The 22,063-nt window shown below is 39.4% G+C and overlaps 1 protein-coding gene across 3 annotated transcripts in view; it reads right to left on the reverse strand.

The window, feature by feature from the left end:
• SLC12A1 (solute carrier family 12 member 1) overlaps positions 1 to 22,063 on the reverse strand; it is a 104,731-nt gene that overhangs the window by 27,162 nt on the left and 55,506 nt on the right. For all 3 annotated transcript variants that reach the window (XM_045449817.1, XM_045449816.1, XM_045449818.1), the window contains exons 15-20: positions 20,583 to 20,738; positions 17,103 to 17,202; positions 16,209 to 16,320; positions 7,365 to 7,505; positions 4,756 to 4,862; positions 1,002 to 1,084 (exon numbers count right to left, since the gene is read on the reverse strand). In XM_045449817.1, the coding sequence (XP_045305773.1) occupies positions 1,002 to 1,084; positions 4,756 to 4,862; positions 7,365 to 7,505; positions 16,209 to 16,320; positions 17,103 to 17,202; positions 20,583 to 20,738 (699 nt within the window). The remainder of the gene's footprint in view (positions 1 to 1,001; positions 1,085 to 4,755; positions 4,863 to 7,364; positions 7,506 to 16,208; positions 16,321 to 17,102; positions 17,203 to 20,582; positions 20,739 to 22,063) is intronic.

The raw sequence follows: 22,063 nt of genomic DNA on the forward strand, positions 1-22,063 counted from the left end.
CAGCACCATCATTTACACCATGTCTGGTACACAAGAGACACCCAAAAAGTATCTCTTTGTTTTAGTGTTGGTCATCAGGGGACTCTATTTTCAAGTTCATCTGAAGAGATAAGTCATGAATTAGTGCCCTGTCCTAATATTTCAATGACTATTTAGATGTGTCCTTTATCTCATTCATAAGTTTAAACATAAGCTATAACAAAAAACTAAGTTTAAACACAAGAGGGTATGTTTAACCTCTTAAGATTAAACAAGTATACTGGGGCGCCTGAGTGGTTCAGGCATTTGAGCATCCGACTTCACCTCAGGTCATGATCTCGTGGTTCTTGAGTTCGAGCCCCACATCCGGCTCTGTGCTGACAGTTCAGGGCCTGGAGCCTACTTTGGATTCTGTGTCTCCCTCTCTCTCTACTACTCCCTTACACTGTGTCTCTCTCAAAAATAAATAAACCTTAAAAAAAATTAAAAAAAAACAAACAAACAAGTAATCCTCTAAAGGGAAAAAAGCAGAGTTACTAATCTGAATTAGTGTTTCGGCCTCGGACTTAGATTAGTGATTCACAGCATGATACATTCAGGCTCATTTCCATGTTGGCTGAAAACCAGATCATAGACTCTTAAAAACAAAATACATGGTTTTTTGAGGAAAGAATTAATCTCTATTTTATCAAACATCTTGCAGAAATTAATTCAGCAGTTTATTTTACCAAAGGTGTTTATTTTCAGTGACGCTGGCTTTGTAGTTTTGTGATAAGAATAATAATTTATGACTGCCCTGGATTATTCCATATTTTATCTTGCAGGACAAAGGCGGTTTGTGTTAGCAATGGAGAAAACACTGGGGAAGTGTATACACCTCAGGTCAGCACAAGAACATAAGCTCTATCATTAGGGGGTTTTGTCTGTATTGTGCACTGCTCTATCCTCAGCACCTAGAAAAATACCAGGCATGGAATAGGTGCTCAATAAATATCTGTGGCTTGAATAAAGAAAGTACATACCTTGCACTTGAAGAACCTGAGAGATGTCAAACCCTTGGCTGATTCTGACTATGACCACACCAATCTCAAAATCAAATGCATCACTGAAAGTGAAAGCAAAGTGGTTATTTAAATGACCCCTTTAATCTTGAGGTTTTGTACTAATAGTAAGAGAGTCTAAGATTCTCAATTCTAAGATTTTAACATAACTAAACTATGAAAATTCACTTGAGAATACAGCCAAGAGCTGATGCCTTTCGTTAGTTTGTTTTTCTCCCTTTATGCCTTTTAAAAATGTATTCTAGATAAAGGTAACTGATTCATTTACTCTGGAACCAATTTATTCAAATAATACTGTCACCTAGAATTTTGATTAAGAGCTTGTTACATGCTTTTAAAATAATTGTTTCATTTCTAATGTAAGCAAAACAATCACTGAAATATTTAGAACAGAGAGTTTCTAGGCTGCAAAGACCCTTTGAAATTATCAGCCAAATCCCTACTTATGGAGAAAGAATCCTACAACATTTCTGACATCAAGTTCCCAGTTAAAAATATCTCCAGGTCCTTTAAGGAACTTTCACCATTGACTTCGGGCAGACTGTTTGAAACAATGCTTTTTCATGACAACCCAATGCCGTGCCTTCTCTACACTCAATCCAATAGAATTAGATTTTCTAGAAGGAAAAGAAAGGCTCTCTTTCTTTTATCTCTGTTCTTGTAGAATATTTTTTTTCTCTGCTCCTAAATATGGGGCAAACCAATTAGTACTTTGAGTTCATTAAAAATTTTCTCCTTGGGGGTTCCTTTGTTCAGTCTCAAATGGATCGGAAGCCTAGGACCCTTTCCATAGAAGGTCACCCTCTACCAGAAATCATGCAGTTTGTGATTATCTTATATAGGCAAACAGGTTTCTAATAGCCAAAGTGAACCTGAATTTTCAAATAATGATATGAATAAATTCAGTGTAATATGAATATCCATTCAAAATTCAATCTATAAGTGATCTTCACTTAGCAACATAGACCTAGCAAAAGTCGCCACAAAATAAATTCCTGATAAGTCTTGTTTCTAATTGTCCTTGATTGTAAAAAGGAGACAATGTGTTCCACAAAAAATATTTGGGTTCTGTGCTAGGAAGAATAATTTTAGACTTCCCAAAGACATCCACATTCTAATCCCTGGAACCTGTGAATATGTTACTTTATGCCGCAAAAGGGACTTTACGGATGTGATTAGCTTAGAGACCTTGAGATGAGATTAACCTAGATTATCTAGGAGGGTCCAGTGTAATCACCAGGGTCCTTAAAGTGCATTTGGGAAGCAGAAGAGGAGGTGAGGGCAATGTGGTATGACCCATCAAGAGCTTTGAAGATGGAGGAAGAGGGCCATGAGCAGTGGACTGCTCTAGAACCTAGAAAGGGCAAGGCTGGGGATTCTCTCCTAAAGCTTCCAGAAGCAAATGTAGCCTAGCCTACACCTCGATTTTAGCCCAGTGAATTAGTGTCAGACTTTTAACTCACACATCTGTAGGCTATTAAATTTGTGTTGTTTTAAGCCACTAAGCTTGAGGCAATTTTTTATGGCAGCCAATGAAAACTAATACAGATTCAAAATAAAATTAAGCCATACCTAAGAATATTATAAACATTTAAAATGTTTTATCTAAAGAAAAATTATAAAATTCTATATTATTGTAATAATGCCCCCATGTTAACAGTAATACTATGCTTTACTCTTACTCACAAAACCAATCGAAATAGTTAGAAAGGGAAATATAATACAGTATGGAGGTATGATGGTCTTCCCTTCTATATTGACCTCACTGCTGTGGTAGTAAGGTCATTTAGACTTACTAAGCCAGCTAAGTTTTATACTAGTATAAATTTGAGCCACCTTAACACTGAACTTTCCTACCAATAAGACCAATTTGGTATAAAATCCAGAAGTCTCCTTGGCCTAATATTATTGGGTTTGATTATTTTGGTCCCTTTAGATTTCTAGAATGTTTCAAAGGTGGGCACATTGGAAGATGACCCCAGATAATTTTGTATCAATTAATGGACACTAAATGACTGACAGTTTACATATGTCTTATTTGCTTCAATACTTTTTTTCCCCAAAGATGAAGATGAAATTTCTTTCCTCTCTGTCCCCCTTTTTTTCCCAGTGGTAAAGATGAAATTTTATTTTAGAATCTGGATAACAGAGAGCAGCTCTAATCTATTTCCAAGAATGGTCAGCAACTGACTGTTTCTGAATATATCAAAATGCTGGTTGGTGAACATGGTAAAATTCTACCCTCATCACCTGCTTTAGCCTTAACATACTGAACTTAGGGTATCACCAGGGGCCAAGTGGCAGCATTTGGCATCCAGACTTTATACCTTCGGGAAACACAATTCAGGAGAATGCATTTAGTACACAAGTTCCCCATGTCAGAAGGATTGTTAAGTGAATGTGTTTGGTCAGTAAACACATAAAAATTTCAGATGATGAAAATTATTTTTTTATACTTCTTTTCAATACACTAAAACTAGAATGCTTTTATAATGTTCCTTAAATCTCTCCCAAACAATGATAAATACAATGCTCATTCTAGCAGGGGCCAGGACATAGCCTGGTATAAGAAGCACTGTGAATACACGTGCTTGTTTTGAAGAGGTGAGGGTTTCTTTCCTGTGTATTACAGACTTTTAAAGTTCAGCCAGACTTCTCAGGGCACGTTCCCTACCCTGTTGTATGGAATCAGAGCAAAGCCAGACTCCAGATGGGAAATATTCCATTTTCAGAGCTTTTGACAAAAGATAGCTGTTAGCATAGCTAACATTGCCCCCCTTGAGACAAATATGGCTAAATATTTTCAAGACGGGAAGAAAGGCTCAGTTTTCTAGAATGGTCACTAAGGGTACTCTGAGCCTTTCCATATGTGTAGACTTCATTTTCACTTATGCAAAAGAAAGAACCAAGCCAGGTAATACTTTCGCTATACATGTACTATTGGAGGCAGCATAGCATTTTGGTCATGAGCTTAAACTTTGAATTTGGATAGTCCTGGGTTGGAATTCCAGCTATGTCACAACTGTCATTTTCTGCATGTTACTTAATTTTTAATGTCTGCATCTCTCCTTATAAAATGGGAACAGTATTAGCACTTACTTCAAAGTCTTCTTGTGGGAATTAAATGGGATAATTTGTGTGAAGGACATTAGCCTGGTGCCTGCTAGTCTCTTAAAGACTATCATTACAACCCTTGTCCCAAGACTTTTCCAATATATAGATATTAGATGTCACGTCCCATTTAAAACTCACTTTTTGTCCTTAAACCAACCCAGAGACACTGATATATGAAAGCCTCATATCAGCAAAGAGGCATCTGAGGCTCAGGGGTAGTAAACTCCTTATCCAGGGCTCAGAGGAGACGATGACTGAATTGGGCACACCAGCCAATCCAAGATTCCAGGTGTTTTGAAAGAACACTTCCTTCCTTACCTAGCTGTCCTTTGCTTTTAATCTTATGAATAGGTTTTAAGACTGCAAATCTTAATAATTACCTTTTTCTTTGACACCAAGTTTCCTCCACCCTGCTTCCTCTGACACTATGATCCCCTCAAGTTCTATTATTGGCAGTGTTTCTTACACTTTGGTAAAGAATTCAAAGTACCAGGGGAATGTCTTCTTCTCAGGCAATTTAATCTGGTACAACAGCACCTGTTATGTACTGCCCTGGTTAGTGGTTTGTAAACAAGAACACATCCTGTAAGCCATCACTTACTGTATGATTCCCACATAGTTCTCAATCTCTGTCAAGGGAGCTTTCCTCCAGTTTTTTTTATATCCGATCACCAGAGTGTTGGGTTTCATTCTTCCTAAGCCCGAGGCCTAAACAGAGGAGATAAACACATGGGCAATCCTTTCCAGACCAGGAAACTACCACTGCAAATGAAAAATAATGTCCAAAAGAGCACTGAAGTAATGTTCTGAAGATTCTGAAGATTAGATTACATTTTAGAGCATGTCCTTCATGCCCGTACCCAAGCATAAAATAGAAAGATTAGTTCTAAATCATCTCAGCCATAAATGGATTTTAGATGACAGAAATGTAGCTTTTCTAAATTAGCAGTCATTTGCATTTCTTCTGACACACTCATTAAAATGGTTCAATAATTTAAAATCAAGTGAGGGTCGGCTTAACTGTTGGCATGCGTGTTGTAACTTAGTGGTTCAAAGCTCATTTCCACCTGTTTTACCCATAATGTCATTAGCAATAAAATCCATGTTTGGAAAATTCTAAGATAAAAGGATCACTGAAACTCGTACTTGTATTATTTATCGAAGGGTAATGGCGCTATGTCTCTAGGACCTAAGCTTCTTACCTGATAGTATCATTAATAGCCATCTTCCATATCAGGTTTCACTCCCCCCCCCTTTAGATGACAGGATATGGCTTCCAGTTAATTAAACTTAATTTGGCAATAGTATTGAATACCTATTAATTACAAAGTGCTGTAGAAGAGCAGTGAAGCATATTCTTTGGCCTTAAGGAGCTTGGAATAAGGTGAAGAAGGCAAGATACACACAAGTAATTATAATTCAAGTGCACATGCAGTAGGAACTCATATGGAAGCATAAGGGAAGAAAACCTGAATTCTAGCTGTGTCTTCATGGATGGCTTCAGGGGAAAGGTGCCATTCATTCCAGATCTTGCAGGTCAGTTAGAGGTTGACAAGCATGGAAAAGAGAGCAGTGGGAGTGAAGGAAGAACACTCTGGGTCACAGGAGGAGTGAAACCAATGACCAGAGCAGAACACATTAAAGGGGACAGTGGCGAGCAGGAGGAAGCAGGCATTGATGGAGGGTTCCTGAAATAAACTTTGCCTCCACATCTGTTGTGTTTCTCCTAGAAATGTCCAGGTGGCAAGATAACTCCTTACAGCCATCGTTTGGTGCTCAGCAGATATATGGCAGGATGGAGCTTGTCTTTTCTGTGACTACAGTTTGGGGATGTGGTCATTTGTACCATAAATTCTTAGAAGCAAAGAAGTCTTCATCCAAAATGGATGGTCATAATGGTCAGTGCTTCCCTTTAATACCACCCTGTCTTTCCCTTTGTATCCCACTTTTCTTTAAGGAAATTCAAGTGAACAAGCTTTCTGCATTGTCGAATGTTTTATGGTTTCTTCTGGATTAATATAAGACTTGCTTTCCAGCCTGTGTCTTTTCTCTCCCTGCTTATTTCATGTCAGACCACCCATTCCTTATTGAAAATTTTATTATTTCACCAATCTTCCAAGATAATTTTACCTTAAATGTGTAACCTTCCCAACATATTTCACCACAGGGCTCTTGAAAAGTAACTCACTAAAGACAATCAGCTTCTTAAAATGACACCTATTTCCATGGTTTGGCAAATTAGTAACAGGTGAAAGGATGCTCACTGGGGGTAATAGGTCTTTCAGAAATGGCTTCTGTGTGCAGCTACTTTGCAAGAGTTCTTCAGGAATATAAGAGACAGGAATATACCAAATACTCTTAATCTCCAAAGTAGTACAGTTAATTTTTTCTCTCCTGACTGCATAAGCATCAGTGTCACCTGGACGTCGTCCTGAATTTTGTCATTCCTGTAAACGCTAACTCTGAAAGCAAATACATCATTCAGTACATATAGAATCAGGGCTTTCCAACCATATTAAAGCCAGAATGATTAGAAAGCCAAGCCCTACAGTTTCTTGTGGTCTCTTGGATTGTTTGAAGAATGGTTCACCATTCTATTATGATCAGAACTGGGGAAAGACTCTGTGTACTAATTATGGAAGGGGAGAAAAAAAGGAAAGAATAAGGGAGAAAAAGATAAGAGAACCAAGGGCTTCCGTGTTGAGCCACAGAGATTATTACATTTTACTCAACATTCTGGAAATAATTTAGGAGGATAGGGAGATTTTTACGCCCAGATCACCATGCATTTATTTAGTCGAATCTAGCAGCTTGCCCTCGCGCCATTCACAGAAGAAAAAAGGAGCAGAATGCCTGACTTGAGTATTGCTATATGCAGTATGAGATGCAAAAATAGTTTGAAGTTTTAATAGGATCCTGAATGTCGTCAACCATCAGAACAAATTTGCATTTCAATAAGTGTATGCTGGTGGCCAAAGGCAACCTCATTTCCCATTTCCAGCATATCATCCATAGTTCATTGTAATAGAACCTCTCTGCTTTTGTTTTAGTTTTGCCTCTCCTCAGGAATTCAAAATGAGTTCCTTAACCATCTGCATTGATCTCTGAAGCTGGGCTGCCTAACGGGAGCCATTCACTTTGGGAGCCTCATTAATAGGGAGTGCTAATTGTCTTTTGCCTCCGTACTCATTCCCTCAGTGTCAGCCTTACCTGAAGGAGACTTCGGACACCATCTCTGAAACAGTCTGCTGCCACTGCAGCATAAAAAGCCTTGATTTTGTTCTTGATAAGCCAGGCCTGCTTTTTTGCCATGCCGCTGTTCATCTCTTTAACACACAGTTTGCGCGGTCCCTGTACGACACGATGAAATATTGGTTAGAAGCCCTGCTATTATCCATTGCGCTGCTGTTGTTTTCTAAAGGACAAAAATAGCCAGCAATGCCCCATCGAGTTAAGAAGCGGGAAAGAGGGAAAAACACCTCACTAAACAGGGTTCACGTAGACTCAACCTTTTGGAGCAGGCCTCTGCTGCTCCCATCATTCACTTTCCACCCAGAATGTCCAGATGCATTAACGCCTGTTTAATTAACTGCCTCATGCCAATGAAAGAAAGAGCTGAGGGCATCACAGCACAGGAGGAAAATACTGAAAATGCGAATGAAGAAATTCAGGATAAATACACAATCAACCTTTGACTCAATAGCAAGAGGTATGTTTAAGAACACTAAGGAAATCTCAGCTAGACCCCAATTTGAAGAAATGGGCAGAGATCTTGGCAGTCAGAACATGGTGGTTTGCCACTTTCCTTGTGTAATGTTGACCTACCCCCATCCAAATAAATTAAGATTTCCCTCTCACTCAATGAATTTCGTGGGAACAGAAGTTCATATACCTGTGGCATAGGAAGAATATGGGAGCTTAATAGAGAAGAAGGTAGGTATCGTGGTGGTAGATGAAACATTTTATAATTTTAAGATTTGAGCTCTGGAAATTCATTTCAACTAAAAATTTGATTCTTTTTCTCCTTCCTTACAGGTCCAAGCCAAGTCTTTTCTTTGCAAGTTTCAAATCACCCCTAAAAGTGTTCCTGATGATCTATAATGTGCCTGATAGGATATGAATCTATTTTCCTAGGAAATTCTTCCAACTCATGAACAGATTAGGTATGTTGTTGAATTGTCTTAGATCTCTTACAAGCTACCTAGGATCTTGACGAAATGCAGTGTGTAGGTCTGGAATGAGGCTTAAGATTCTGCATTTCTAACAAACCCCCAGGCCATGCTTGGAGTCACAGTCTGAGAGGGTCTTTCACTAGAGAGAAAGGGCTTGGGATGTATGAAAAAGATACCAGGATTTGTGGTCTGCAGAAGTGGTTTCAAATCTAAAATTGGCCGTTTGGAAGAAGTTAATTATTTCTGAGCGTTGCTATAATTTTCTGAAAACAGGGATAAAACCTCTAGCCTGCAGGGTTGTTTTGAGCAGTAATGATAAAGTGCCCAGTCTGATGTCTGGAATATAGTAGGTGCTCATTCAAAGTTGGATGATTTTTATAATCTTAAATGAGTTTTCACAATCTTGTTGGAGCCCCAGACCTATTTCTACCACTGTGTTTGTTCTATGACAGAGTTTTGAATTGGGAGCCAGAGCTGGCTCTGGCACTGGCTGGCTGATACCCTGGTGTGTCATGTGCCTTTTCTTGGTGTGGGTTCTACATTTTAAAAGTAAGGGAATTGTCTAGTTCATCACTGTCCAGTATGATAGCCCTTATCCATTCGCTGTTGAGCATTTGCAATGTGTCTGCTCCACACTGAGATGTGCTGAAAATGTAAAATACACACTAGAATTTGAAGCCTTAGGATGGAAAAAAAGAATGCAAAATATCTCATTAATATTTTTTATATTGTGCATATTGAAATAATAATATTTAGGATGCATTACATTAAATAAAATGTATTAAACTTAACTTTTCTTGTCTCCTTTTACTTTTTTGACGGATGCTAGAAAATTTGAAGTTACACATTATGTTTCTATTATGCAATACTAGACAATCTTTGGTCACTTCCATTTTAATATTCTATTTGAAATGGATCAGATTCGTTATGTACTAATTTTAGTATTTTTTTCTAGAACTTGCCAGCTTTTCAGAAGACTTGTCAAAAACTTTTTAAAACAGTTTGGATGGGGCGCCTGGGTGGCGCAGTCGGTTAAGCGTCCGACTTCAGCCAGGTCACGATCTCGCGGTCCGTGAGTTCGAGCCCCGCGTCGGGCTCTGGGCTGATGGCTCAGAGCCTGGAGCCTGTTTCCGATTCTGTGTCTCCCTCTCTCTCTGCCCCTCCCCCGTTCATGCTCTGTCTCTCTCTGTCCCAAAAATAAATAAACGTTAAAAAAAAAAAAATTAAAAAAAAAAAAACAGTTTGAATGGCTTACATTAAAGTTACAAAACAAGAACCTTCAAAGATGATGGGTAAGTAAAGATACAGGGAGGACAGTTATTAAGCCAGAAGACCTAAACTAAAGAAAGATATGCCATTATGGATAAAATTCTGCTTAGGGTTCTAGAATGTCCACGCATTTTGAACCATTAGTTCTCTTTGGGCACTCTAGACTCCATCAGCTGCAAAGAAAGAAGGGATATTTTTTCAGGGAGGCTCAATGGTAACAGTATCCATGTGACAGAAGAACAACCAACAGCTAGAAAAGGTATTGGGCCATCAGTATATTGAGTTGTACCACAATGACTGTGCACCCCGGGGGAAAGTGGCATTGATTTAAGTAAATGCAGTCTAATGTATGTCTATTATTGTTACAAAAATCCAGATTAAGCATTAATTGTGACAGAAAGATGTACTTTAATGCCTAAATTTGCCATATTGAGAAGTCATAAAAATATTTCAGACAGAATCTCTCTTTGCTAAAAGCGATTATAGTATCATTGTAGCACACTTACTAATGTGAGGCAAGGCTGCAATACAAATGTAGTAAGGAAAAATAAGCTAACAAAGAGGGAACACATACTGGAACATAATTACTCTCAACATTCAAATATGTCATAGTCACAAAAATGGATTTTGCCACTCAATTAAAATATTATAGAGATTAGCTCAGTTAGGATCCAAAATATGAATGCATAAATTAATTCAGGATTTGAACAAAGAAGCCCTAAAAGTCTTGTACGTATTATATCTTTGACATTGATTGAGAAAAGGGTAAAGAAATTCTAATTATTTAGTCTGGAGAAGTAGTTGATGGGATGCTACCTCAAATAAATGAATATTACGAAAAGAATTTGCGAATGAGTTCCAACATCATTAGGATCAAATAGAGAAATTTGGGCCAAAAGCAATATTCTTTCCAACTTTCATTTTTCAAGACACTGAGAGTCTTACTGCTCTGTCTTTGCTCTCATTGCCGCTTTGGTTGGAAGTGTGGGAAAGAGAATTTTTCCTTTCCGATTTGGTCCATATTTCATCTCACCATGTGCCTAGTGCCCATTCCCAGGTCATTTCATTTTTCCTGCATTGTGCCATGTCACTCTCTTATGAACATCATGACAGAGCCTCGATGACTAAAGAATAATAGATGCGTCTATAAAAATGCATCAACTTGGTGGTTGGGAACATTGAGACGAAGAGGTTGAAGATAGAAGAAAAAATGAAAACTTTAGTTTCTTCTGGTTCATCTGTGCTTGAACTGCCCTCTGCTGTGCCAGAGTTAGGAGTTGGTTGTGTTCCCTGAGTTTTCTGATGAGTGTCTCTGAATTCAAATAGAGCTTTAGGTTTTATTAAGATGTTTTCTAAATTTTAAGAAAAAAAAAGAGGGAAAGGAAAACAGTCAGGGTGAAATTCTGTTAAAAGGGGGTCTACGTAAGGAAGCTGGTCAAAAGCTATCTGTCATCTCCTTTACCATGAGAGGAGAGCAGGACAATCAAGGTTTGAGGAACGTGAAAGAGTAGGCAAACATTAATCAAAATAGATCTACATCTTGGCACACTTATGTGAAATGAGTAGAAGAATGCCAACAAACCTCAGGTAACATTGCCTTTGGAGAGGGAGAGAGCCATGTGCTAAGTGGTTTTAACAAGGACTTCAGCTTGAGCTGTGGTTTATTTCATTTTAAAAGTGAGTAGGAACATTTATGACAAAAATGTTAACAGTCATTAATTAAAAGAAGTAGGATATGGGTGTCATTTTATTTTATATAGTCTAATCATATGAAATTGCCTGTATTCAACGGTTTGGACCGACAAAAATGTAAATTTCATATGCTTCGACATAATATTTTTCTTAATGTCTCAAAATAAAAAAAGAGAAACAATCTAAAAAAACTTTATTTTTCAGCCACCAGAACAGCACAATGTACTTAATAAAAGATACCACCGTACACTTGAAAGTCTTTTGCAATTTTAAGACAAACAAAATTTAGAAAAGAGCTAAGTATTGCATTTGGGGGGCAATAAAGGCTTTATCTGATTTGCATTCTAAATCCCAGATCAATTGGATCAAGTTTCCATCTTTAAAGTATATTTGTCTTTGATTTGTTTTCATAAAAATTACCCTGCCTTTAAACTAAAGCTGAGAAGTACGTGAGTGAGTGACTGTTGCGGCATGCACGATGCCTTCTCGCACGGGGAAGGTAAATGTGAGATGGCACCAACTGAGCAAGGTATACCCAGGGAACTAAGGGTACATAAACCCAAACTAAGTTATTGTAATGATTGATTTTATTATCACTCTAACTCCTATGAATGAGATAAGTGAGGAGACTAATTGACAAAGAAAGGCAATGTGTTTTTCTGTTGGGAAAAGAGGGTAGAATTGGTGGAGATTGCAACCCCTGACTTAATACTTGCTTGTGGCTGAACCCCTGAATTAGACTACGCTTGACAATATGAGAAGATACTAGAAGGTGGAGTCCTACTCCCTCTGATCTTTCTATGGTGATAGGAATGAAGCACAGAAGAAGAAAATTACTTTTGTTCAGATTTTCTTTTCAATGTTTTATATTTTTGAGAGAGAAAGAGACAGAGACAGAACGTGAGCGGGGGAGGGACAGAGAAAGAGGGAGACACAGAATCCGAAGCAGGCTCCAGGCTCTGAGCTGTCAGCACAGAGCCCAATGCGGGGGGCTCGAACCCATGAACCGTGAGATCGTGACCCGAACCGAAGTCCAAACGCTTAACCAACTGAGCCATTCAGGTGCCCCTACTTTTGTTCAATATAAAGCCTCCTGGGATATAAGTATATCAATGATTTATCATGTGGTAATTCAAAGGAGAAGAATAGCCAGCATTTTAAGTTACCAAGCTGGATTCCTTAAAAGAGATGCCCATATTTGTCTTGATGAAGGTACCTCTGAAATCTTACGGCTTGTAGCAAAAAAGCAAGAAGGAAAAAGAGGCTCTGGTGGATGAGTGTAAGAGTTAGTTGAATATTTGGAAGGATACAGTGGGGGCTTGGGGTTCAGCCAAAAGAATAACTCTCTCAATTCAATTCAGCAGCTTTGAGGGCTATGATGTCTAGTCCTTTAAAAATGTCTCTGTTGGGGCGCCTGGGTGGCGCAGTCGGTTAAGCGTCCGACTTCAGCCAGGTCACGATCTCGCGGTCCGTGAGTTCGAGCCCCGCGTCAGGCTCTGGGCTGATGGCTCAGAGCCTGGAGCCTGTTTCCGATTCTGTGTCTCCCTCTCTCTCTGCCCCTCCCCCGGTCATGCTCTGTCTCTCTCTGTCCCAAAAATAAATAAACGTTGAAAAAAAAAATTAAAAAAAATAAATAAATAAAAATGTCTCTGTTGTAGGGGCACGTGGGTGGCTTAGTTTTGGTTAAGCGTCCAACTTCGGCTCAGGTCATGATCTCACAGTTCATGAGTTCAAGCCCGGCGTCTGGCTCTGTGCTGACAGCTCAGAGCCTGGAGCTGCTTCGGATTATGTGTCTCCCTCTCTCTCTGCACCTCCCCCAACTCACACTCTGTCTCTCTCTCTCAAAAATAAATAAACATTAAAAAAATTAAAATGTCTCTGTTGTAGAAAATGGCAGCTGGGCCACACACTTTCCATCGACCCACCAGCATCGAAATACCACTGAGCTCTGAGTCTTGCTCCTTCCTTGTAGTGTCACCACATTTCAAGTTAGCTCTTAAATAACTGGAGGCCAGCAGAGGGTTGGAGCACAAAGCCAGCTATCCTATGATTAGTTGGCAGGAATATGTATCTTACTGTTCCATCATGATCATGTTGGGTACCTAAAAAAGTCCAAAAATCCAGTGTCTGGATCTGGTTTCCTTAAGAAGATGCTTCCAGTTTTGTTGAAAGGGATAGATTTTTGGAATGAAATGGCAACTATGGTATACCAAAAATAATGATGATGAAAATAACAATACCAACAGTAACAACTACAATTAATTGAGCATTTACTGTTTGATAGATGCTGAGCTGGCACTGGAAAGATCATCTGATAGAATTCTCACAATAGCTTAGTAACATAGGTGCTAATGTTGTTATTATTCTTCCCATTTTCTAAAAAAAGAAAGAGCATCGAGGCACTGTAAGACTAAATTATGTACCTAAGGGACTCACAGCTAACAGGTGGCAAAGAGTGATTCAGAACTTGACCATGTGTCTCAAAAGCCCATGAGCACCAGCTTCCCAGAGTTAAAAACTACATTGTCACCTCTCAACATTATCTTTTCTTATTTGACCTTTCCCATAGGTTGGCCTAACCACCAATAACTGTGCTTTCGGAAAAAGTTTTCTAGTGGTATGCTGACCTCCCCCCATGTCACTTTCCATCTGTTTCTTTGCAAAGATGATTGACGACTAAGTCTAGAGTTGAAAAATGCTGGCAGCATCTGCAGCCCCAGGAGCTCACAGAGAGTAACTAACTGGAAAGTCATTAACTGATGCAGTAACTATTTCCTGTCCCTGAGAGAACCTCAGGACCTGGGAGCATGACTCATGGGCCTTACTCAGAGAGACCAACACAATGATATATAATGTGGTCCAATATACCTGTCAGACAACAGGGCTATTGGAGGCACAGACAAGGATGCTTACTTCACGTGATACTCTACAATCACGCTCTTTTATTAGAGTGAAAGCAGCAAAGGGTTAATTAAAAGCAATATCTCTTGTCTCTATTAGAAGACCTTTTCTCCCTTGCCAATATAGGACTGTTCATACTCTCAGTTCATTTCTTCCATCCTAAAGATTTTTTATTGCCTGCTAAACTAAGTTTTCTCTAAACTGCTGGAGAAGAAAAACACCCCAAACTGCTTATTCCATCAAAACCAGCTCTTGTATTATATTGACCAAAATGAAATTCAGTAATCCAGGGCACAGAAGTTGATAATATGAGAGAAGGGTGCTTGATAAGATTTTTAAAAATCCTCTGGAGTCACAGTTGGTCATTACTTAACCTGTCAATCTTATGTAGTTGGTAGGGTGCCTTCTACTCCCCTTCTGGATAATTGCATTGAGTTCTATTGTCTCCGTTACTAGCATATGAGCACTTAAAGGAAGGAGAATGTGACCAACTTGCTTCATACAGCAAGTATTAGAGTACTGCCAAGTATAAAAAGATGCCTAAGTGCTGGTCATGATGATGTGCGGTAAATTTTGTCCCTGCATCGTGGCACAGCTGACTGGCCCCAGAGTTACACGGCTTACTGACAGCCCTATTCCTGACAAGTACTGGAAGTTTGGGTAGTGGTACCTGATTCTATCAGCACTCCCAAGGACACAAGTCTGCTAAGGCTTTCTCCTCATGGGGTAATGCAGAGCACAATCTGGTGGCCTGGACTGACATCCTGGTTCTGCCGCTTTCTTATCATGTGACCCTATGCAATAATTCAATTTTCTTGCATCTCACTTTTCCAACCAATAAAACAAAAAAAGGCATTCTTTTTTCCTTCCCACCTCACTAGGCTGTTATATACCTCAAATAAGAAAAACTAGGAAGAAGCTTCAAAGAATTGATAGTTACTATAAAAATACATTGAAGGAGCTAAGAATTTTGAGTTGTGTGTATGTGTATGAGAGAGAGAGAGAGAGAGAGACAGAGACAGAGTTTGAGGTAGAGATGGAGGTAGAAGGTGTGAGATTGTTATGGGAACACAAGTAGAGATAGGCTGATTTGGAGGACTTAGACTTACTATTTTATTAGAATTTTCATGCTTTCTCCTCACTTTAGAGATTGGTAATTGGTTAAGAATCATGGTTAAATTCTTAGCATCTACTTTTAATACCTCCTGGGAAAACCATCAATAAGTTATCATTAGTCTCCTACACACTTCCTTAAAAAAAGGAATTCTGGGGCGCCTGGGTGGCGCAGTCGGTTGGGCGTCCGACTTCAGCCAGGTCACGATCTCGCGGTCCGTGGGTTCGAGCCCCGCGTCGGGCTCTGGGCTGATGGCTCAGAGCCTGGAGCCTGTTTCCGATTCTGTGTCTCCCTCTCTCTGCCCCTCCCCCGTTCGTGCTCTGTCTCTCTCTGTCCCAAAAATAAATAAAAAATAAACGTTGAAAAAAAAAAAATTAAAAAAAAAAAAAGGAATTCATTCAGCTCCAAATGTTTATCTAAGGCGTGGGAAACTTGGTTTAATTCCCTAGATATCTGTAGTGTCATCAATTTTATCCAAATATTTAATCTAAATTCTATGTGCTGTCATTTCAGGACATTATGTCTGGTTTTCTCCTCATCAGTTAATCTATATAATAGTACTCTCTGGCTCATTCCGTGCTTTTATATTTCTGTGGACAGTTACCACCCCAAATGCCTTCATTCTATTTCTGAGCCAGTTCTCTTTTTCTTGTCTCAAAGGCCATCATTTGGAAATATTTATCACTTTTAGTTGGTCTCCCATGAAATCTGAAACATTTTTTATCTACTTATTTAAATTCAGGATCACGGCCTTTGCTAGTCCTTGCTCTATGAATCAAGGAAAAGGGCTCCTGTCCAAACTGCCTTGCCATTTTCTTATCACTGCCTGTACGCACTTGGCTCGCCTAAAACAACACAAGGTGAGCAGGGAGGGAAAGCACCTTCCTGGGATGAAGTGGCTCTTACCACAAAGACTTCGCAGCAGATGCAAAGGCCACTGTTCTTGGTAAAGGCATGAGTAATGTCCAAGAGAGCAGGTCTTGTCATCGGTCCCCCTGTTAAGACAATGCACTGGGGCCTGGAAATGGAGAAAAGAAGATGTGAAACTGGCCGTTTCAAGAAGCCTGTGAACCAGAACAACCCTGATGGAAATGGCAGGAACAGAGGGTTTGGCAAATGGGACAACTTCTTCCCTAAATAGTTCTTGGGTTTCTCATCAGAATTCTTGAATCATCCTACCTGTTCATCTTGCCATCTTTGTATTCTTAGTTCATTAGTCATGGCAAAATGTGAAGTACAAAAAAGGTGGTCTTGGGTTTACCCCTGTTTTCTTCCCTCCAGATACTACCCTATCCTAAATCCCCAATGTGACCTCTTACTCTCCAGCTGGCCTTTTCATGCTGCTTTCCTTCGTCTTCCTTGCAAAGCTCATTTTTTTTCAGGTTCCATTCAAAATAAGATATAACTAATGAAGAGTTTAAAATGTTACTTTTCCTAAGAGAATTCAGTAAGCCACAAAGCCTTAAGCTGAACGAAGACAGCACCAATGATTAAGGTTTTGGGGGATTTGGGAACATCTCTCTAAAATCACACTCTTGGATCACCTCTCTATTTCTGTGCATGGAAGGTGACACCTGGCATTATGATGGTTTATAGTTGAGAGTGGGCATAGCTCAGGGTGGAAGAGAAGAAACACTCATTCATAGAGGTGTTTTCATGAAAATGAGGCAGTTTTGTAGGACTGCCTATTCTGAGAATATACCCATAAAGTGTATCACTACTCTAGTGCATTTGTCTCCCATAAAGGAAAACCACTTCTAATGTAGAGCAATGCCAAGATGCCTGAGAGGTTAACTTTACCTGAAATTTTTCACATGGTCTTCCACGGTCGTTAATTCCAGGGCATTGTCTAATGCGCTCACATAAGAAAGAGCCTGTGTGGAGGAGCCCCAGTTCACATCTGTGGACAATGGAAGAATTTGGCATTAAAAGCATTGACCTTCCCTCTGTGTAAGCTGTTGCCTTCTATGATTTTCCTTGGCTATCTCATCAGTGAGGAGTGCCCAAATTAGAGAAAACACAATGTGGCATTTCCTAGAGATAGCATTGTGTCCTTTTATGAACACTTTATGAATTCTTAGAAGTGAGATCTCTCTTTCCAGCTAAGGGTCAGACTTTAAAGATTCGGCTCCAGAAATTTTGCTTGGTGAGAGAGGCTATGTGACAACCACGTTGCAAGTGGATAGACTTGGAAAAGGTTAGTCCGTAAGTCAATTCAAAAGGTCTTCATAAATTCTTGAATTGAAAAGAAAAGAGGCATTTCTGTAAACACAGTGTGTAGCAATCTTTATATTTTGAATAGTAAAACTGAACAGCTCAGGGATTCTTCCTCTTGGGTATCTATAAAGAGAGTTTGGCAAGCATTTTAGTTTGATGTTTTAGGGCCTGATCTTCGTAATAAGGGAGGGAAGTGCTACCATCTCCTACCATTTTTTTTTTAATAAATTAAATATTAGATGGGGCCTCTAAACTTTATAAGAGGCAGTCCTGATGAGAATGTACAGACTTACTCCAGATGGTAGATAGAGTCATCTCCCTAGTCTTGCTTGGAAGAGGCAGGGAGATGGTGGGGAATAATTATCTGGAGGAAAAAAAAAGACTAATATTGAGTTAGTATTGATTGCACCAGGTATTTAGCATACCTTAGGTTATTTTGTTCTTATAAGACTCCTACTAGTCAAATGGATATTTATAAGTAAAAAGTGAACCTTGAACCATTCCTCATACCATGTGTAAAAATTAACTCCAACTGGATAATGGGCATAGATTTAAGATCTGAAACATTAAAACTTTTAGAAGAAGCTTGTGACCTTAGATTAGGGAAAGATATCTTAGATTAGAAGCAAAAAGCCAAATCATAAAAAAAATGATAAATTAGACTTTCTAGAAATTAAGAGGGGCGCCTGGGTGGCTTAGTCGATTAAGCATCCAACTGTCATGATCTCACAGTTCATGAGTTCAAGCCCTGTGTGGGGGTCTGGGCTGACAGCTCAGAACTTGGAGTCTGCTTTGGATTCTGTGTGTGCCTCTCTCTCTGCTCCTCTCCTGCTACTTATCATTCTCTCTCTCTCTAAAAAATAAACATTAAAAAAAAATGAAAACAACAACAAAAAAGTAAGGTGACTTGGTTAAAAGCAGGGAATAGACTAGTCTGGAATCAGGCCTCATGCTAACAGCACAGAACGTGCTTCAGGTTCTGTCTTCCACTCTCTCCCTCTGCCCCTCCCCAGCTTGTGTTCTCTCTCTAAAATAAATAAATGTTTTTAAAAAAAGAAATTAAGAATGTCTGTTCTTCAAAACAAACTGTAAGGAAAATGAAAAGGCAAGTCATAGCCTTGCAGAAAATATTTGCAAAACACGTACCACTAAAGGATTTACATCTAGAGTATATAAAGAACTCTCAGAACTGAATAATAAGAAAACAAATAGGCACAAGAAAATAAATAGGCAGAAGATTTAAACAGGCATTTGACTGAAGAAGATAGATGGATGGCAAATAAGATATTCAATATCATTAGTCATTAGGAAAATGCAAGCAAGTCATAATGATAGGACTCCACATCTATTAGAAAGTTTTATTTATTTTTTTAATCAACTGACAATGCTAAGTGCTGACAAGGATGTGGAACATGAGGACTTTCATCCCTTGGTGGTAGGAATAGAAGATGATACGGTTTCTGTGCAAAACAGTTTGGCAGTTTCTTATTTTAAAAAAATGTATATACACACACTACATGGTCAGAAAACCCACTCTTAGATATCCCACTCCTAGAGAAATGAAAACAGAGGTCCACATAAAGTCCTGTGTGTGCATGTTTATAACAGCTTTACATATAATCATCCCAAGCTTGAAACAACCCAAATGTCCATCAGCTGGTGGATGCAGTTCTTAAATTTTTCAGATATATTCATACAACGAACTACTACTCAACATACATGAACAATCCACTTACACATGCAATAACATGGATGAATCTAAAAACATCCTGTCAAGTGAAAGGAAGCATACACAAGGCTACAAAATGCATCATTCTATGTAATACTCTGAAAAGGCAAAGCTATAGCAACCAAAATCAGAACAGTGGTTACTAGGGGCTGAGTCAGGAGGGGAAGAGATCGAATACACAAGTGTGAAGGAACTTTGGCTGATGATGGAAATGTCCTCTGTCTTGATTGTGGTGGTGGTTACAAGACTGTGTAAATCTGTCAAAACCTATAGACTGTATATCTAAAGGGGATGTATCTTACCATATGTAAATTATGCCTGATGCGTAAATTAGTAAAGAAAACAGCAAACAAATCCCTCTAAGCTAGTTACTGCCTCTCTACTTTCCTTGTGCAGTACAGGTAGGGGACATAGGAAGGTGGCTGGGGGCCATCTGGCTCCCGAGACTAGGCCTCTCTGTACCACACTCTGCTCTCTAGCTTCTCCCAGCTTCAGCCTATCCTTCTCATTGATTCAAAAGTTAACACCCAAAGTTCAGCTCTAATTGAATGATCTATGGCAGCTTCTTGTTGCTCACAGAATCCCTAGCATGACATTATGTTTCGTATTTATCTGGCCCAAGCTACTCCTCTGCCCCTTCTCCTTAGCACCCAAGAATTCCATCTGTGTTACAGGCCTTGAGCCATGTCCCTGCACGCCTCCTAACTTCACTCATGCTTTTCCTTCTGCCCAGAATAATCTTCCCTGACTCTGTCTGATTTGTTCATTTAACAAATATTTATTAAGTGCCTACTGAGTGTTAGTCCTGGGAATGCAAGCCACGAACCAGAAGAGTCTTCCTGGACAACCCCAATCAGAACTAATCGCTCCCTCTCCTTTTCTCAGTAGTTCGCTCATGTCATCGCATGGTACTTCCTATATAGTATTATGGTTACTTGCTTGCATGAGGGTCAGTGAACTCCTTGAGGATAGGGACTATATCTTATTTAGCAGGATTCTTAGAAGGTGATATAATGGGGTTTGGTATCATACACTCTACTCAAAATGTCAGCTCTAGCTCATCCTGTCACCTTGACAAACGGTCAACTGTTTGAACTTCAGTTTCTTCATCTGTGAAATGGGTCTAATGATACCTGATATACAGCATCATTGTGAGGATTCAAGGAGTGCTTGGTGTATATGGTATATATGGTTAACTATTATGTTATATTTTTAATATCCACTGTTCACATAGCACACCTAAGCACATAGGAGGTGCTCAATAAACATTTGTTGAATGAATGGTTAGTTAGAGAGTGCTTTTGAAACCCCCTCCTGTACAGTCCTTATCTTACCTGGTTTCTTATAAGTCACGTATATATAGAGGAAGAACTCAATGACATAGGTGATGACAGCTGCCCACCAGTTGATAACAAACATGACTGCACAGCACAAAACAGCTCCAAAAAGAGATACCCACATGTTGTAAATTCCATATGCAGGTCTCCATCCTGAAATAAAAAATCTCAGTGCATAAGAAAAACTTTCACACTATTACTTTATACCACTACATATGATTAGAATGCAGCTTGGGGGTGCAGGTTGAACATCCGCCTTTGGCTCAGGTGTTGATCTCACGGTTCATGGGTTCGAGCCCCACGTCAGGCTCTGCCCTGACAGCGCAGAGCCTGTTTCAGATTCTGTCTCCCTCTCTCTCTGCCCCTCCCCCCACTTGAGTTCTCTGTCTTTCTCTCAAAAATAAACTTAAAAAATTTTTTAGCTGCAGGCAACAGTTTTTCCTAGCATGAAAATCAGAACTTTTAGGTCAAGTTCCCAATTCTGGTATTAGTTTTCTGTGACCTTGGGTTCCTGGCCTATGAAGGTATAGTAAATAAGAATGCTATAAATATAAAAAATGTGTTACTCATGGCCTCTTTGTATTTCCAGCATGCCCCAATTGTCTTCCCAAACTATGAAATCTTAAGCCTTTGATATCTATGCCATCAGGAGTTAAAAGGAGGCAGGAGAGATGAAAAGAGTAGGGTCTAGTGGGGAGGAGGGAGAGACACTCCTTGGTGGCCCAAGAAAGAGGAGGTTAAGACAACGGGCTTATTGTTCCTATGGAGAAGGTAGAGCTTCATCAAAAGTCAAGCCAGTAACTTCCTGATAGCTCTGTCTTTACCTTCTTTATGTTAAGAGGATAGTGATTGTCCTTTCAGAAATAATAATCTATGAGAAAAAGGGAGAAGTTTTTCTGTAATAGCTTTTTAAACCTGATGCATTAATGTTTTACATTTTACAGTGAAAATATTTCTCATGGTTCATATATGCATGGGAGTTTCCCATGTTCCTTGCAGTGAAGAAGCTGGAAGACAGTATGGTCAGCTAGGGAAGTTCTGATTTGAAGGGCATTTGGTCTATGGGTGAAATACATATTAAATTTGGAGTTGCCAAAACACAACAGAGCCTTCGAAGTCTTCAGGAGCAATTTCTGAAATGGCCACCAGATGGAAATAGCACATAGAGAACATCCCTGGAAATGCCTTTATTTTTCCAAGTCTGGCTGTATGTGAGCACGCGCGCGCACGTGTGTGTGTGTGTGTGTGTGTGTGTGTGTTTGTGTGTGGCAGAGGCAGTGTGTGTGTCATTTTGTGGGTTTGTGTATCCATGTGTCTCTGTTTTTTTTCCCCTCTCTCTTTTTCTTTCTTCCTCTTTCACTCCTTCCTTTTCCACTCTTTCCCCTTCCCATCTCTATGATTTCACCTTGCTTTTCAAAGATGAACATAACATGGCATGGAGGCACACATTTCTATACTTGTTGTATTCACTGACTAGA

This window comes from Leopardus geoffroyi, chromosome B3, assembly GCF_018350155.1.
Source record: "Leopardus geoffroyi isolate Oge1 chromosome B3, O.geoffroyi_Oge1_pat1.0, whole genome shotgun sequence".
Lineage (NCBI taxonomy): Eukaryota > Metazoa > Chordata > Mammalia > Carnivora > Felidae > Leopardus > Leopardus geoffroyi.